At 41.3% G+C, this 15,176-nt stretch overlaps 1 protein-coding gene and 1 long non-coding RNA gene across 2 annotated transcripts in view; one reads left to right on the forward strand and one right to left on the reverse strand.

Annotated features, from left to right (window-relative positions):
• The window catches only part of LOC139109131 (uncharacterized), a 57,589-nt gene that overhangs the window by 24,853 nt on the left and 17,560 nt on the right, over positions 1-15,176 (forward strand). The gene's annotated exons all lie outside the window — the stretch shown is intronic.
• LOC139108822 (chymotrypsin inhibitor-like) lies at positions 1,115-2,176 on the reverse strand. The gene is made up of 3 exons (XM_070667416.1): positions 2,020-2,176; positions 1,660-1,757; positions 1,115-1,406 (listed from the first exon to the last, which is right to left on the reverse strand). Exons 1-3 carry the CDS (start codon positions 2,069-2,071, stop codon positions 1,326-1,328), a joined length of 231 nt encoding a protein of 76 aa, XP_070523517.1. The 5' UTR covers positions 2,072-2,176; the 3' UTR covers positions 1,115-1,325.

The following is a 15,176-nucleotide window of genomic DNA, read 5'->3' on the forward strand; positions in this document are numbered from 1 at the left end:
GTATCTGCGACGATTTCAAATACCGGCGACGGCCCGTCGTCCACGGTATTCAAATGCCGAATGTCTGCTTCGAAGGGATGAGCCGGATAACTGCACCATTGTTCGCCACGCGGACGTTTCTCTGAATGGCACGCGAGCATTTCTTGAAACCTCGCGGCCGATATCATTCCCGAAAATTAGCGAATAATTAATAAAATCCTTTACCGAGCTTCCAGGGGTATTGTCTTATCTTAAGAACAAGCGTTTCTTCGACGCGGCGACTCATCGTTGCAAAACTGAGTCAGTTTCCTTATCGGAAATCAATTCGCAGATTAGATTATCGATAGCGGCAGGAATAGTCAGTTCGTGAGTCTCTTACTCGTCATTGAACGGCGTAATGCGTCGCTTAATTCTATTAATGACAAATTGCCGCACGGCGGGGCTCAGTTTTCTGGGCTGTCGGTCGGGGAAACGAAGGAGCACTGTGACGAGGGTACAGAACGCCTGAGATATTAACCGCGACTTTAATTAATAAAGACATCCGGCCACGCGACTAATCCGATTTTAGGATTGAAGCTTATATTAAATTACTGCGTCTCGATGTGACGTTGCCGCTGCGATCGTATTGCTTTTACCGCCGTTAGGATCTTCGTCGTGTATCTTCAGGTAGATGTCCAACATCTATCTCCGCTCGATTCTCATTTTTACGTAGGAGTAATGAGAACATTAAAACGGTACAAAGTTGCAGTAATTTCCAGGTGTCGTTCGAGGCTGCGTAAATATGTTTAATGCGAATGTGTGCGTGGCTGTCATTCGAGTTCGTAAATTGGCGCATGATTAATCTACGATTATCGCGTCAGATATAACGTGAAAAACACATTAATGGCTTTTGCCAACAACACGTAATCTTACAGAAAATAACGCCTGTTTAAAGTGGTATTTAAATTTTATCAGGAACTTATTTTACAGAGCTCATGAACGGTTTGAGTATTTCGATCTATGAGTAACGACGCTTTGTCGTGTGAATGTTAAAATAATATTAAATGTAATATAAGTACGTATAATATAAAGGATGAGTGTGCAGGTAATAAAAAAAAAGAAAGGAAAGAAGAAAAAAATGGAAAAACTCTCGAAGTATTTTTTAACATATTTTATTAAAAATTTTTAACGCATATTGGCTTTACAAAATTTAGTAACTACAAAATTCAATACAGATTATTAATGGATACAACTACAAATTCGTATCACAACGCTTATTAGTCTATAATCATTTTATAACGATCTGGATTCATGATATGTTAAATAAAACGTAATGTTGCCGATTGAAAATCATGCCTCTTGAACGATTAACAATCTTGCGTGAGTACACATCGGCCTCTCGCATTTCTGACATATCCTTCCACACACTCGCATCCAATTTTACACGCCTGTAAAAGAAAATAAAATAATTAAAAGTTAATTATAGAAATATTTAGAAAATTATATAAGAAATTCTATTTATTAAATAATATCGTAACTTTAAATAAGCTATTATTTTTGAGAACTAGCGAATAATTAAGATCTTATTTCTTTATACGAACAAAGAAAAGGTATAAAATTTATAGAAATATTTAATGAAGTTATTAAAAAAAAGACTTTCAATGTACAATATCTCTTGTAATAAGAAAACGTAATACTAACCAGTGTGCAGACAGTGGGATTTGGGTTCTGGCAGCTTGGAACACACGATGAACCGCAGGTGTTGTATACTTCGTTCGGACCGCAATTAGGCGCAGCGTCTATATAAACGCAATTACAAATTATTTCTTTCGTAAAGATCGAATAAAAATCCATTAAATAAAATAAACTCTATAAAATACATAAGTTAACGTTCTCGCTCTCAACAAAAGTTTACGTTCAAAGAAAAGAGAAAAAAAAAATCTTGACTTTTTAAGAATTAAGTTCGATCGTTTGTATAACTTACTTCTGAACTCGTGCGAACGCCGATTTCTCCGAAATAAATTTCAGTAATTTACGCGTTTATTATTTGATTGGACTTACCGATGGTGACGATCGCGACGATGAGAAAGAGAAGAACTACTCCACGAGACATGTTTGTATCTTCGGATTTCTGTCGCTTGCACTCGAACAGCTGGAGATAGACTGATGATAGCCGTTCGTTCTACTCGGCTTATATACGGTGGTGGGTGGCCTTCGGTCACGACGAGTTGTCTTTCAAGATAGTTATATTTTTTTTTTTTTGTCTCAACGTACTTCCTTCTTTCTCTCGGCTCATCTCACAGTTCGGTACGTGACCATTCGCTCGGAGGTTCAAACCGTTATCGAAACGCGCGATATGAATTTCAAACGTGTTTGCCTATCAGCGAGCTCGTAATCTAATCCTAACTTAGAAACAGATGTTTTGGACTTGTGTTATGAAATCGAAGCGTTCGGTAATCTAAGATGTCAAATCTAGGCTAATAGATTTTTCACATAAAGATAGACGAGTTATTTTATTAATTATCCATAAAAGAAAGTTTTTTTTTATCGAAATGGATTGTAATGTAAAAAAATTGGCATTTGCACTCATTAGATATCTTATTTTATTAGAAGTGAGTAATGCTATTTGCAAAGAGTTTGCTTGCTTGTATACATAGAGTAGTTCTAGATAAGTTTTAGATAAATTTTAAGTATGTGACATTGTTTTAAGCGAAAGTGTACATCATAAAGTTTCTAACACGTTAGCGGTGCATTCGATATTTTTTTTAGAGCACAATCTGACTGAATCTGCAAACATTTATTTAATTTTAGATAAATAGGCAATTATCTTAACCGTTCGAAAATTGATAACACATAGAAAAGTAATGGTTGAATAGGTAAATATTATTCATTGCTTTTAATAAAGTTTTAATCTATCGCTGGTTATAAATAGCTGACCAATCAATTAATCTTTGATTGATAATAGCTCATAACAATATTACATGATGTATTGCAACATCGCTTGTGATTAATGAAAATATTGTAAAGTAGAAGAAATTAATTTAAGTAATAATACATATAGCACGGATAATTTTTAAGACGCTGAGCGTAATCATATTACTATCCATGCAGCATTCATATATGACGTATCTCTTAACATATACATTCAATATTAGCTAATATCTTATTCATTCCGTGAAAACCTTGTTATTTAATCAGCATTGACGTACAAATCTTCGTTCGTTTCTCGGAAATACTGCAGTAAAAAGTAAAAAAACCTAATACTGTCGTCGAGGCAAATTTTTTTTAAAATAAGTTAAATTAATAAATTCTAGTATTTTAAAAATTATAAGATTTTCTAACAGCAATCTATGTTAAAACTTTTTTGTTAATAAAATGGCATAGGTTATATTAAATAATTTATTACTACACAAGGAGATAATGCAGTATCTACTGTATATTGAATAATACAGAAATAATTGCGAGAATATTTAATGCGCTTTGGATTTTTAGTTGGTTGATTTCTAGCATTCTAAAGGATCTACACACTTTTGGTCAGAATTCTTCACCTTTCCCTTTTCGCAGTAGCATCCCATGTTGCATTGAAGCATTAGCTGCAATAAATTAATATCATTGTTAAAAACGGTATTTCCTAGAATGTACGGAATCGCTTTAATCATTACAAAAAATTGTTCAAATTACTGGCGATTGCGCGATGTTTTTCCAATCGTTATCCGTCGACGTTTAAGTCAATCGGTTAGTAAAAAAAAAGAAAAAAAAAGAAAAATAAAATTCGAAGATTTCTCACGAGATACGTTATTATAATTTTCGAAATAGCGAATTATTAAATAGCTGATGGCCGGCTATTAGAGCCGGAACGATGCGGGCGGGACACGACCCTCGCTCGATCAATCAGAACATCTCGGGCTTGCAAAATGCGTGAGGCTGCGTCCACTTGGTCGGCACAGGGTTGACAGTCGCTCAATCCGACCGTTTCCCGGGCACGCTTTTACCCTAAATGCCGTTTCGCCATCGGCGAGATGGCCCAAGTGAATCAGCCAGACCCCTCCTGCTTTCCCTCGTTCTTCTGGCGTTTTTTCTTCCTTTTTACTCCGCGCGAAGAGCGCCGAGAATCGAGTATCCGGCGATTCGAATCAAATTTATTAGAATGGGGAATTGAATTATTGTCGGTACAACTTCTTCCCGGGCTGAAGCGCCTTTTTTCCATTCCGAGACGGCCGGAATAACTTCAAGATGACGCGCCCGTCCAGGAAATCGCGCGATCCACCTGCGGCATCCGCGAGAAACTCGACGACTTATTTACATCATGCTCCGCGACGTAAATAACAAACTTCGTCGGCAAACACGCGCGGTTCTTGCGCGAGAGCTTATCTTATTTTTTACCCTCCACCGAGACGGGATAAAACGTGGGAATCACGGTTCAATTTTCGTATCGCGCGATTCGAAGAAGCGAGCGAAGACCGCTCTCGGCGGGCCGGCGACTTAATTACTTGGAAAACCCGGCGTGTAATTGCGCGCTGCCATTGTCTCGGCTGTCCTATTCAGTATCTCGCGACACCCGGCTCTGACAGTGGAAAACTCGATCGTTGGGGGTCCTCGAGATTTCCCGCCCTCATTCCCGCCGAGCTCTGCGCTTCCTGTGTCATCCCCGACCGGCTCCTTTCACCGTCTGCTCTTTGTGTCGAGCAGTAAGCAGGCGATAATTATCGCGGCTCTGTCCCAGTGACCCCGACGTGGCTTCACTGACCGCAATTTAACAAGCGATACGCACGAATTCCAGATATCTGCCGTTCTTGCTTAACTTCATTCGAGATAAATTTGTACAGTGATATCTACGATACCATAAATGCGAAAGAAATATCGGAACCTTTGCAAGGAGAAAAAAAAAAAAAAAGAAACGTTATATATAACTTTACTAATGCATAATAATAAAATATATCTAATCTTTCGGTAATATTAACGGATAGTGCCGCGTACCGTTTTTTTTATTTGCGCGTAAAAATAGCGCGAGGCAACAATGGATTATGACATAATCCGGAGACGGTTCTCTAAGATGCGCGATAGTCTCACGTATCATTAAGAACCGGGGAATTACATTGCGTCGAATAAACAATATCTCCATTACATCTCGGCCTTCCCCGGCGGCGGTAGATCGCGCGGCATGAAGGTGACTGAACGAATTGGCTTTAGAAAATAACGACATCCCAGATGCGTCATTGCCGTCGCTTATTCAGCGGCAGACGCGAAATTATCTGTAAATAACCAGCCTTCGTTGTCTCAGACACGGAAAGAAAAAAGAACAATCGCGAGCAATAAATTCATGCTTGCAGCGCGCATATTCTTCGAGGACGTAAATTATATCTTGCATAATTTGAGCCGTAATTATCGATTTTAGTTTTATTTCTAACGATTTGATATTATTTTATTAAAAAAAAATTTTTTTGATTATGAGCTAATGAATTATTTTCCTCGTTTTTTGCCTCTTTCGCCGGATATTACTTTTAATTAAATTTTTTTTAATAAAAGATCTATCGTATGAAACAAATTTTTTGTTCCGTTAAATGCGACGTTAATTTTTCGCGTAAAAATTTTTTTTAATTGCCTCTGTGTGTGTGGTATAGATTGCGAAAGATGATCTAGATAAAGTGCATCGTACTGGCAGATAAAGCAAGCATCGCGCTACAGTAGAAATGATTAGATACGATGTAATACATTCGGTAAACATCATATAAATGCTAATGAAATGATAATTGAACTTCAAAAATTACGCTTGTCACTCCGTCAGCAAGAATATGCGAATTAATGACAAAAACATACATTCTTACGACAATGGCCTTAAAATCCGGATTATGCCGTAAGGATGATTAATGCATATAAGATTTTTCTCAAAATACTAAATAATTTATCTATTCCTCGCTCACTGCAGCTCGCGAATCCCACACAGCTGAAGAAAATACTATGGATAAATATACGTATGCATAGATATACGTAAATTTTCAGACGTAAAAAAAATATTAACGTCGTCACAAAATTAATGAATAAAATAAAAACGAACGAGAAGTTTTGAAAAAAAATGTTTTATACATTGCTTAAAAATATACACATATTTTTTAAAAATATTTTTTATTCCACGAATTTATTCTTATAAATCGTGCAAACAATTATTTAACTCCTCGATACGTCGTGTAATGGTTTTACAAAGCGGCGACCTTGCGTCCAGGCAAGCGAATACATTTTCCGCGCGTCTTCCCCGGTGCACCGAGTGCAGATTCGAATAAAGCCACTCTTCCGGAATATTGTTCGCTAACAAGATAATAATGCTCGACTCAGAGTACACACGACGGAAGTCGGAAACCCCGCCTTTCGACGGGATCGGCTTCGCGTTTGCTTTAAGCCGCTTTTCGGATTAGCGAAGCTTCTCTCCGAAGTCGTCGGTCCGGTTACCGATGGCCCGATACCGAAGTAGCCGGCGTTCGAACGCACAATCGCGTAAGTCAAACAGCACAGCCGGTGTTTCGAGGAGGTTCTTCAATATTTGGTCTCGCAATGTAATCCAGAAGTTCCAAAATGCTTCGCGCCACGTTCTTCTTACGTCTAAAATGCGAGAGTTCCCGAATTTCGTGAAACGAACCGCCTCAAAATGTTCGTCGTGACTCTTTACCGAGGAAACGTCGCGTTTAGCGTAGCTTGGAATTTAAAATGCACCGAACGCCGCGCGATTACGAAACCGTTGCTCGCACGAGAGCGATTCGTAGGCTCAGTCGATCGCATTAAAGCCGCGGGCGATCAGCAAACGGTCCACAATGCGGGAAATGCAAAGGTACATTTGATGTAAAAAATTTATACACATTCGATGACAGATAGATAACGAAAGAAAAAAAAAAGATTTTAACGCATCTGGCGCCTATCTGATAATTTTTTAACGCTTTTTGAGCTTTCGGAATACCGTCTTTTGAATCATATTATAACAATCCAATTTTTACACTCAGTAGTACCTCGATACTTCTATGTATCAAATTTCCAAATTTATATATTTTATTTTTTTTACATGCGCTAATGTAGTAATATAATAATCAATTATTAGAAATGCTTATTGCTCTTATGATTTTGACAACCGATAAAAAAATTAATGACTTATAGTAGCACATTTGCAGAAATTAGAGGTAACATAAAATATATTTTTCTTGCTTCGTACAAGCGTAGTCAAATGTAACTTTTGCGAGTAAGTGTAGCCCGAATAAAACGCACACGTGGTGAATCCAGCTCGAGTTTCGCATGCCGCACGACACGTGCGACGATCGAAACCCTCTCGTGCCGGGAGAGCGGGCGAAAGAGAGACGGTTAGATCCGTTGACGTGCGCCAAGAGAGCAAGGAGGGATGGCCGGTGCCTGAGGGGTTGCTCGAGTTCCTGCCGGCATTTGTTTAATTGGGAACCGACATGGTCGCCATGGCACCCCTTCTCGATCGACCATTTACCCGTCTACATGAAATCTCATCTCGAAATTCACGAGCGGCGAAGCATCCTCGAGGCACGCCGAAATTTCTCCGTTTATAGAAACTCCTTTGTTTATTTCTCTCGGCGGGATTGCGGGAAATTCCGAACAAAAATGACCCAAAAAACGTCGTTGATGCAATTTTGTTGCGCCGGCTCTTTTAAAAAGAAAAAAAAAACTTAAACGCGGCTTGCGGGCAAATTTTCCAAATTCGTAGTTTGCAGAAGTTTTAGAGAAGTGTACTTTCGTGCAATATTACGAGCTTATAGCCCCTTTGTTAGTTTACGTGTCGTGCAAGCTGCTATCGCGCAGACCGACCACCGAGGGTGGGATTGTGAAATTTTCTCTAACCAAACATGGCCGCCAGATCAACCCTCCACAAAGCGACGTCGAAACTCCCGGCGCCCCGCCGGAGGTCCCGCTGCAAGGAAACGAGGGTTGAATTCGAAATGGCTCGGAGTACACGTTACGCACTGCCACGTATATTATCGTGAATTTATTTCCGCTTGATTATACCGCCGATTCTCGTTGCGAAACTAACAAATACATTTTTTGCCTTCCGCGGGAGGAAAATAATTGGCTCTCTTGTTTTGCGACGCGATACTTTGTAAATGTAAAGAATTTATAAAGTTGATTGAAGAAAAGCTTATCGCAAACCCCCTCCCTCCCCCCAAGCTTTTGAAATTCTCCGCGTAATCGTTCGTTTTTATTAATAAACTTTCCGAAATTTCGAAACACAAATACGCCCGTCGGGTCCAGTCGACGTGATAATACTTACGTAATAATAATTACTAAATGTAAATACTACCCGCTGTATGAATATTCAATTAATGGACAATAGCTGTGCAAACCGGCACGTATATTTATAAAGGCTACCGAGGATTATCTGCAATTATTGAAGGCGCGCGTCCCCGGCAACTTTCGTTTCTCGAGGCGGGAAAATCTCCTCGATGACATCGCGGAGCGATCCGTGTCATGTTTACACGTCACGTCGCGTCTCTTTACGGCACGTACTAAGCTAATAGCGATTACATAAGCGAGTTACGTAAAATCTGCAGGCGTTGTTGTTAACGATTGTGCGTCCGGTCGATATTTCGGCAAATTAACTGACTCAGTATCCGGATGACTCACGACGCGGCCTTTCGAGCACTTTATCATAATTACGGCCTTATCAGACGTGCAGATTTATCACTCGCGCGATGAAATTTCTCTAACAATTTCGTCGACTTGTCAGTGCAGAAAATTTAACCGTAAACAGGAGAATTTCTATTCCCGCGAGTGGGGTTCGTTATCGCTTCTCTCCGGCTTCTCCTTTCCGTCTTTCTGAAATAAACGTTCGTTCTCTACACCGGCCACCTGATTGGAAAAATAATTGGATTCCTCAAGTGCGCACCGAATAGACAGACGGTCGTTACAACGTTCGCAGAAGGAAGTTCTTACTTTATCAGGGAAACTTGCAAATTTAACGCACCTGTTTTGGCGGAGAAACCTGTTCCTATTCGAGAATAAACCGGAGATAAAAGTGCCGCGGGATCGAACATTGACGCGATCGACGGTCGTATTTATTCCCGCGACGATGCCGCTTGCATTTCGGAAACCGAGCGCTAGATAGCGATTTTATGAGACAGGATAGTGCAACGAGTCACCGGTTGCGTAAGATTGTTTTCGGAGACGGTTCTCGGCAATTTAGCTGGCCCGCCGTTTCGCGCGGTCGCCGATATAAATTTTCGGCGCAGACGGCTTTTTCTTTCCTCGGCGACGTCATCGAATAAATCTCGCGATCGCGATCTTGGAGACGGCAGGCGCATGACATTTACACCGCGCCTGCATTATCACCGCGAGACACGCGACGCAGAGTTGCACGCGCGACGAATAATTCACCCTGGCCCCGTACATCTTCGGGACTTTATCTTGGGGTGAGCACATTCCGAACGTCACGTTGCTTCCGGCCGGCAACGTGAATACCAAACGGCGGGCTGCATATAACTTACGATCAGCGACGCGACCTGCGTCACTCGAATGTGCGACGTGGAAGGCGAGTAGGGAAAAAAAAGAGAAAAGAATATAGAAAAAAAGAAAAAAGAAAGAAATGAACCACCGAGAGGAAAGTACAGTTGCACTTGAATCCATAATTTTAGAATGTTTCTGCACGGAGATAACTTTATTATATACTACTATTATTATGTCTGACTGTCTTGGAATTACGAGATTGAATGCCGCGGCAGATAATCACTAGCATGGATAGATTAAATATTGGATAGTACTTAATTTATTATTATTTAATTATTTTAATATATATCAATTAATTTAATATGAAATTTTTTTTTTAGTTATATTTGTAATTGATTCAATCACGTTTATCGTTAGGGAAGTCATAAAATTATGACTGGGTCCGAAAGTAACTGGCGTTCTCTTTTTCGGTAAAGGTGGTCGGGATATTCTCGATGGCAGAAGTCGGGAATCTGGACCCGTGGGGATGCTGGCGGGTCGACGCGCGTCTAAGGCAAGCGAGGCGGAAATCCTCGTCGGGCTTGACATAATCCTGACATTATTGTCTCGATGTCGGTTCAGACTGTCGAATAATCCCCGGGATTCCGCGTCCTTGTTCCTCCCCGGTGGGTCGCGATAACGCTGGAGAATAGCGCGGACCGGTAGGGTTAACGGCGCCCCGATCCGGTTTTCAATGGCCGATCGATGGCATTTAAAAACGCTCATTTCTCTCTCTCTCGCTCGCTCTCTCGCTTGCGCGCATTGTCGCGCGCGTAAATCCGCGTATTCCGGATCGCGAGACAGCGGGGATTAAAAAGCGCGCCGTCGAAAACATCCCTCCCCGAGCTCGCAACTCGCGATACCTACACCCTTTTCGAACGTGGACTCGTTTCGATCTCTCCGCACATACGTGGGATTGTAATAAAGTCGCTCGAACGTTACGTGATCGAGATTGATAAACTAAATTAATACGTTGCACAATAAAATAGATTAAAATTAAAATAAAATAAAATAAAACAAAATCCATTAATCGTTTAAAATCATATATTTTGTAAAAAAAAATTATTCTTCTGAAAATAATGTACAGTTTTCTTTTTTTTTTTTTTTCTATATTGAGTCAGCGCGATCAGATTAATTTAATGACGCTCGCTGAACAGTTGATGATTTCCGCCGTAAATTATACCTCGAGAAAAGAATAAATTTTTCACAGAGGCGCGCAGGTGTTTTTTTTCACGCAGCGAAACGCATCGTCGTTGCGCAAATTAATATCAAGCACGGCGAAACTACCCGCCGGGGATGCGTTAATCATCTATCCAGCTTCCGGGCGTGTATCTGCGGAGATCCTCCGCCAAAGAAGTTCAGGCGTCGATTGCGGGAGATGGATCCGGCCGGTTTGGTCCTGATAACACGTGGACTTTCCTCACGGCGCTATTACGGCTCGGAATGAATCACGTATCGACTTAATCGCATTAGCAATAAACGCTCCGTTCTCAAAGACCCCTCCGGGCTGCGAATTCGGGTCCCCCGGTTCGCGCACAAATATTAGCCCTTCACTAAAAGTATAGTTGCTTTTAGACTCAACCATAATTTCATGATCTTGCTGACGATAAAAATAACTACCTCGACTTGTAGTTGACTAAATTACATTTATCATTAGAAATATCGTAACATTGTGGTCGAGTACAAAAATAGCTGTTTTTTTTTTTTTTTTCTCGGCGTAAAAACGATTATGGCAATTATCGAGTAGATAATCACTCGCGTGAACAAGGCCGCGAAATGTTTAACGCTTCGCTGTCACGTATGAATCATCTGTCATTATCGCGATATATATTTGCTTCACTTCGACGGCAGTTTCGAAACGTGATACACCGCGAACGCGTAGGAGGGCTTTTAAATTGCAAATTGGTTCAATAGATTTGGAGCCGGTTGTTCTGTGGCGGTCGTCTTCGGCGTGCGCCGGCATAAATTTGACATAAATTTGCATAGATGACACGCAAAACGTCTCTGACGCACGCCGAGATAGCGGTCGTTCCTTTCCGAATTGCTTTCTGGTGAAAAAAAAAAAAGTAGCGGTGGTAGAACAGGCTTGGAAGACGGTTCAATATTATCTCCTTAAAAACATCGGATTTTTTTCTGAAACACTCTTGAATCCTCGCGAGAGAGGAGGCAGGTATTCGCGTCATTAGTCAAAGTTCAAGTACGTAGGGACGAAGAGAGCCGAAACGACCTCGGGATGCATGCCAAATTGTCTCTTAAAAGCTGGAGTGGTATTTGCATGCTTAGGAAGGAGCGCTGGATTCAAAATTTCCAACGTTAGCATTAATGGAGTTGAGAGAGAGAGAAAGAAAAAGAAAGAGCGAGGGAGAAACGGAGGGTCGGTAAACACATCAAAGATTCTAATTTCCACTTCTATGGACACGACGTAAACTAGGGAACCAGTAATGCAAAATGAAAATAACGATTGCGATTGAACGTAAAATTAAAACGGCGATAAAGAGCGCAAAATATATTTATAGCAATAACGCAAAGGAATAAAAAAAAATTTTTTTAAAAAAAGAAAAAGTTTGAGCGTTTTTACGGTCCGATAAATTCAAAGTTGTAAATAACGCTTTCGCGGATCGAGACGAGCGGTCGTCGCCGGCACAATTAAGCTGCCACCCTTAATTAGAACAATATCAAAGCGTCCACCGGAGGAAGGAACACCGAGAGAAAGTCAAAGTATACAATCCGACAGACCGCTGTTTGGCGAGGCTCGAATAACTCGCCTATCGAATAACCCGCCGCGTCCCCGTGTGTATTTCAACGTAAGGGGAGAAAAGTATCTCCGGATCCGCGGCTCGTATTATTTTTATCGTATTTTTGTTATGAGCGAACGGATAAAGGCGGCAGTCTATTGCCGTTGATTTTTGAGAAATTTTATGTGGGCAAATCAAATCGCATAAATTTCCATGCGAAGCGCCGGCAAAAACGGCGAGCGAAAGCCGATCGCGATTGTTGTGAATATACATGTCGTTCGGGGAAAAAGTAATTTTTGAATTTAATAGGGCAATGATAACGCCCCGCGGGTACTCGTGCGAAGGGCGAAGAAGAAGAAGAAAAAGGAAAAAAGAAAAAGAAAAAAAAAATATTCTGTGCCGCGAATATACGCGCGGCTCGAATTCAAGCAGCGGCCCCCCCTGCGTGCCTTCCTTCCCCCACGTTTTTGTTGTAATCTCCCGAGGGATGCATGAACGCACGTACGACTCGAAGCGCGCGACGTGTATCGAGTGACCCTCGTCGGGATACGCTCGCAATATATACAGGAGTTTACAATTTCCGAAGTTTATAAGTCCTCCCCCATGTCCTTACTGCCGCGCCACATTCTGTGGATGTTCTCGCGTTCCGCGCGACTTAATAAAAGGATATCTTCCAGGCGGGGTGGACAAACAAATCTCTTTCACTCCGCCCTCTCCGTTTATCGCGCAGACATTATTTTTCCAGTTAAATATTTTACGTGACAAAATTTTCAAAATTTCTAATTCTTATTTTTTTTTTTTTTTTTTAATATATTTTTAATAATTTTCTTTATCCATATTTCGGTTTGATTTTCTGCGGTATATATTGTACAAGTTTAAGCGAAAATGTCGGTTTTGCTCCGCAAAGCTGTCTCTACGACATTAATGACAGCCGAAGTGTTCCCAAGTACCAAAAATTGGCGGATCTTTACGTGATCGGAATTCGGGATGGGTATCACCTGTGGTCGACAGGCGGCTACGGCGACGCTAACTAACGTCATGTAATCAAGTAAGCAGTTTAACCGAACGATCCGGTTAGGACGACTTAGCCCTCCGTATCGACGAGGCGTCACTAATTGGTTTACAGATCTCCCGGGCGCCGAAGTCGGTGCTCAAAGGTCTCTCTAGTTAGCTACCTCGACTATCTCCGCGGTCCATTCGTCCCTCGCAAATGCCTAATTAATACCTCCCCGGTCTCTCTTCATCTCAACCCTCAATTGACAATTTTCGTGAAGCGTTCAACTGTAGAGTCCTCTGAACTTCGAGATCGATTTTTTTTTCTCCCTTGCGTTTTTTTTTTTTTTTTTCTTTTTACGATCCATCGTCGTGAAATTTCGCGCAAGTGAGATTGCGAGGAAAGAAACGTGCGATACCGTGCATTCTCGCATGGTATGCGATATTCCTGAGATATTCCTCCGCGCGGTAACGAGAAGTTTCACCGAGGCCGAAACGAGAAGGTATATCTGGCACGTGCCGTTCCTCCGAGGCGCGTCGAGCACGTGAATATCTCAAGAATCCTTATCGCAGCTTACTTTCATCGCGTACACTCCGGCGAACGTGCCGAGCCGTGGGCCGCGTGGAAAAAAGACGCGGAAGGATATTTTTGGATTTTTGCGCCGTGAAATGCGATTTTACTTATTCACTCACGATTGTCCGCCGGGTCCAACCGCGTTATGGAATCTGGATATGGTTTAGCTCAAAGCGCGCGCTCGAAAGAAAGTTTAGGGCTGAACGTCAGGCAGCTCCTCGGCGACTTGAAAAATGTCGTCCGCATGCAAAACAAATTGCGCGCTGGTGCTCGTTTCATTACCTACCCCTCCGCGTGGGTGGCTGTCTAAAATCGAGCTTACTCCGCCCGAGAAATTTAATTCTCGGCGGGAATGCCTGAACGTCCCTTAATATCGCGGTCACGACGAGAGCGTCACGGCGCCGTCACCTGCGGCCGGCCCTTTAAAAATGATTAACCCGCTAAAGAAGCGGCGGTCCCGGCCGATGAAAAATGAAGCTCGTCTGCTTTCGGGACGAGACAAAGGGGCATTAACTTCCACCCACGGCGACCGCAGACCTTTCTCTAAACAATGCCGCGGCGCGAATTTCTCATATCGAGCAAACAGAGTGAGCAAACTTGCCGACGCGTAATTGAATCTGCAGAACGCCGAGTCACTCTGCACTTTGCGTCTCTTTTCTTAACGGAAGGAACTTCAGCGAAAGATGTATTTCGAGTTTATTTAAATTTAATAATTTTATGATTTATTATTCGTTTTTTTTTTTTCTTTTTTTTTTACGAACTGCGATCGACAATTTGTGGCTGGAAAGGAGGAAAGAGAAACGGAGTTTTTATTAAATCGTGTGCGAATTTATGAATGTTGATTTTCGATTGAAATCGATTCGTAGAGATCGTAGAAATTGAATTAAAGAGACACAAAATCGTATTAGCAGCGAACGCTAATGAGCGTCTATTAATATTCTCGTTTATTACGGCTGACGAGATGCTCAAGATCAATGGGCCGCATTGTGCATAATCCTCACGTTAAACAAGCTCATTAATGTAAAATTGAATGAAACCGATTGTTGCGAGGAGAAGATCGAAGGTCGGAGTCTTTAAAACGAGAAGAGTGCTCGTCAGCGCAGATTCTCCGCCGAAGCAAACTTTGATTCTTTTCGAAGACTCTTCTTTCAAGGACCTTCGTTATTGAGTTCTTACCGAGACTTCCAGCTTATATAACTTCCACTTTTCAGAAAACGCACGAAATGTAACAATTTCAGTACAATGAGGACTTATCAATATCCTACACGTACTTTTAGAATAGTTCAATACGTTCTTTTTTTTTTTTAATAAAATTGTATAATAGTTAAATTAATTAATTGCGATAAAAACTGTGTTTTACCTTTAGATTAATTTAAACAAAATTTCAGACAATTTCAGTGTCTTTCCCTTTTTTATTTTTTTTCTCTCATGTT

Source organism: Cardiocondyla obscurior, linkage group LG16 (genome assembly GCF_019399895.1).
Source record: "Cardiocondyla obscurior isolate alpha-2009 linkage group LG16, Cobs3.1, whole genome shotgun sequence".
Classification (NCBI taxonomy): domain Eukaryota; kingdom Metazoa; phylum Arthropoda; class Insecta; order Hymenoptera; family Formicidae; genus Cardiocondyla; species Cardiocondyla obscurior.

Bases quoted from the DNA above. Each gene is read 5' to 3' on its own strand.
- LOC139108822 (XM_070667416.1), bottom strand. From the start codon at position 2,071: ATGTCTCGTGGAGTAGTTCTTCTCTTTCTCATCGTCGCGATCGTCACC. The intron at 1,758-2,019 runs GTAAGTCCAATC...GCGTTTATATAG, and splicing joins CGTCGCGATCGTCACCATCG to ACGCTGCGCCTAATTGCGGT. The intron at 1,407-1,659 runs GTTAGTATTACG...TTTCTTTTACAG, and splicing joins ATCCCACTGTCTGCACACTG to GCGTGTAAAATTGGATGCGA.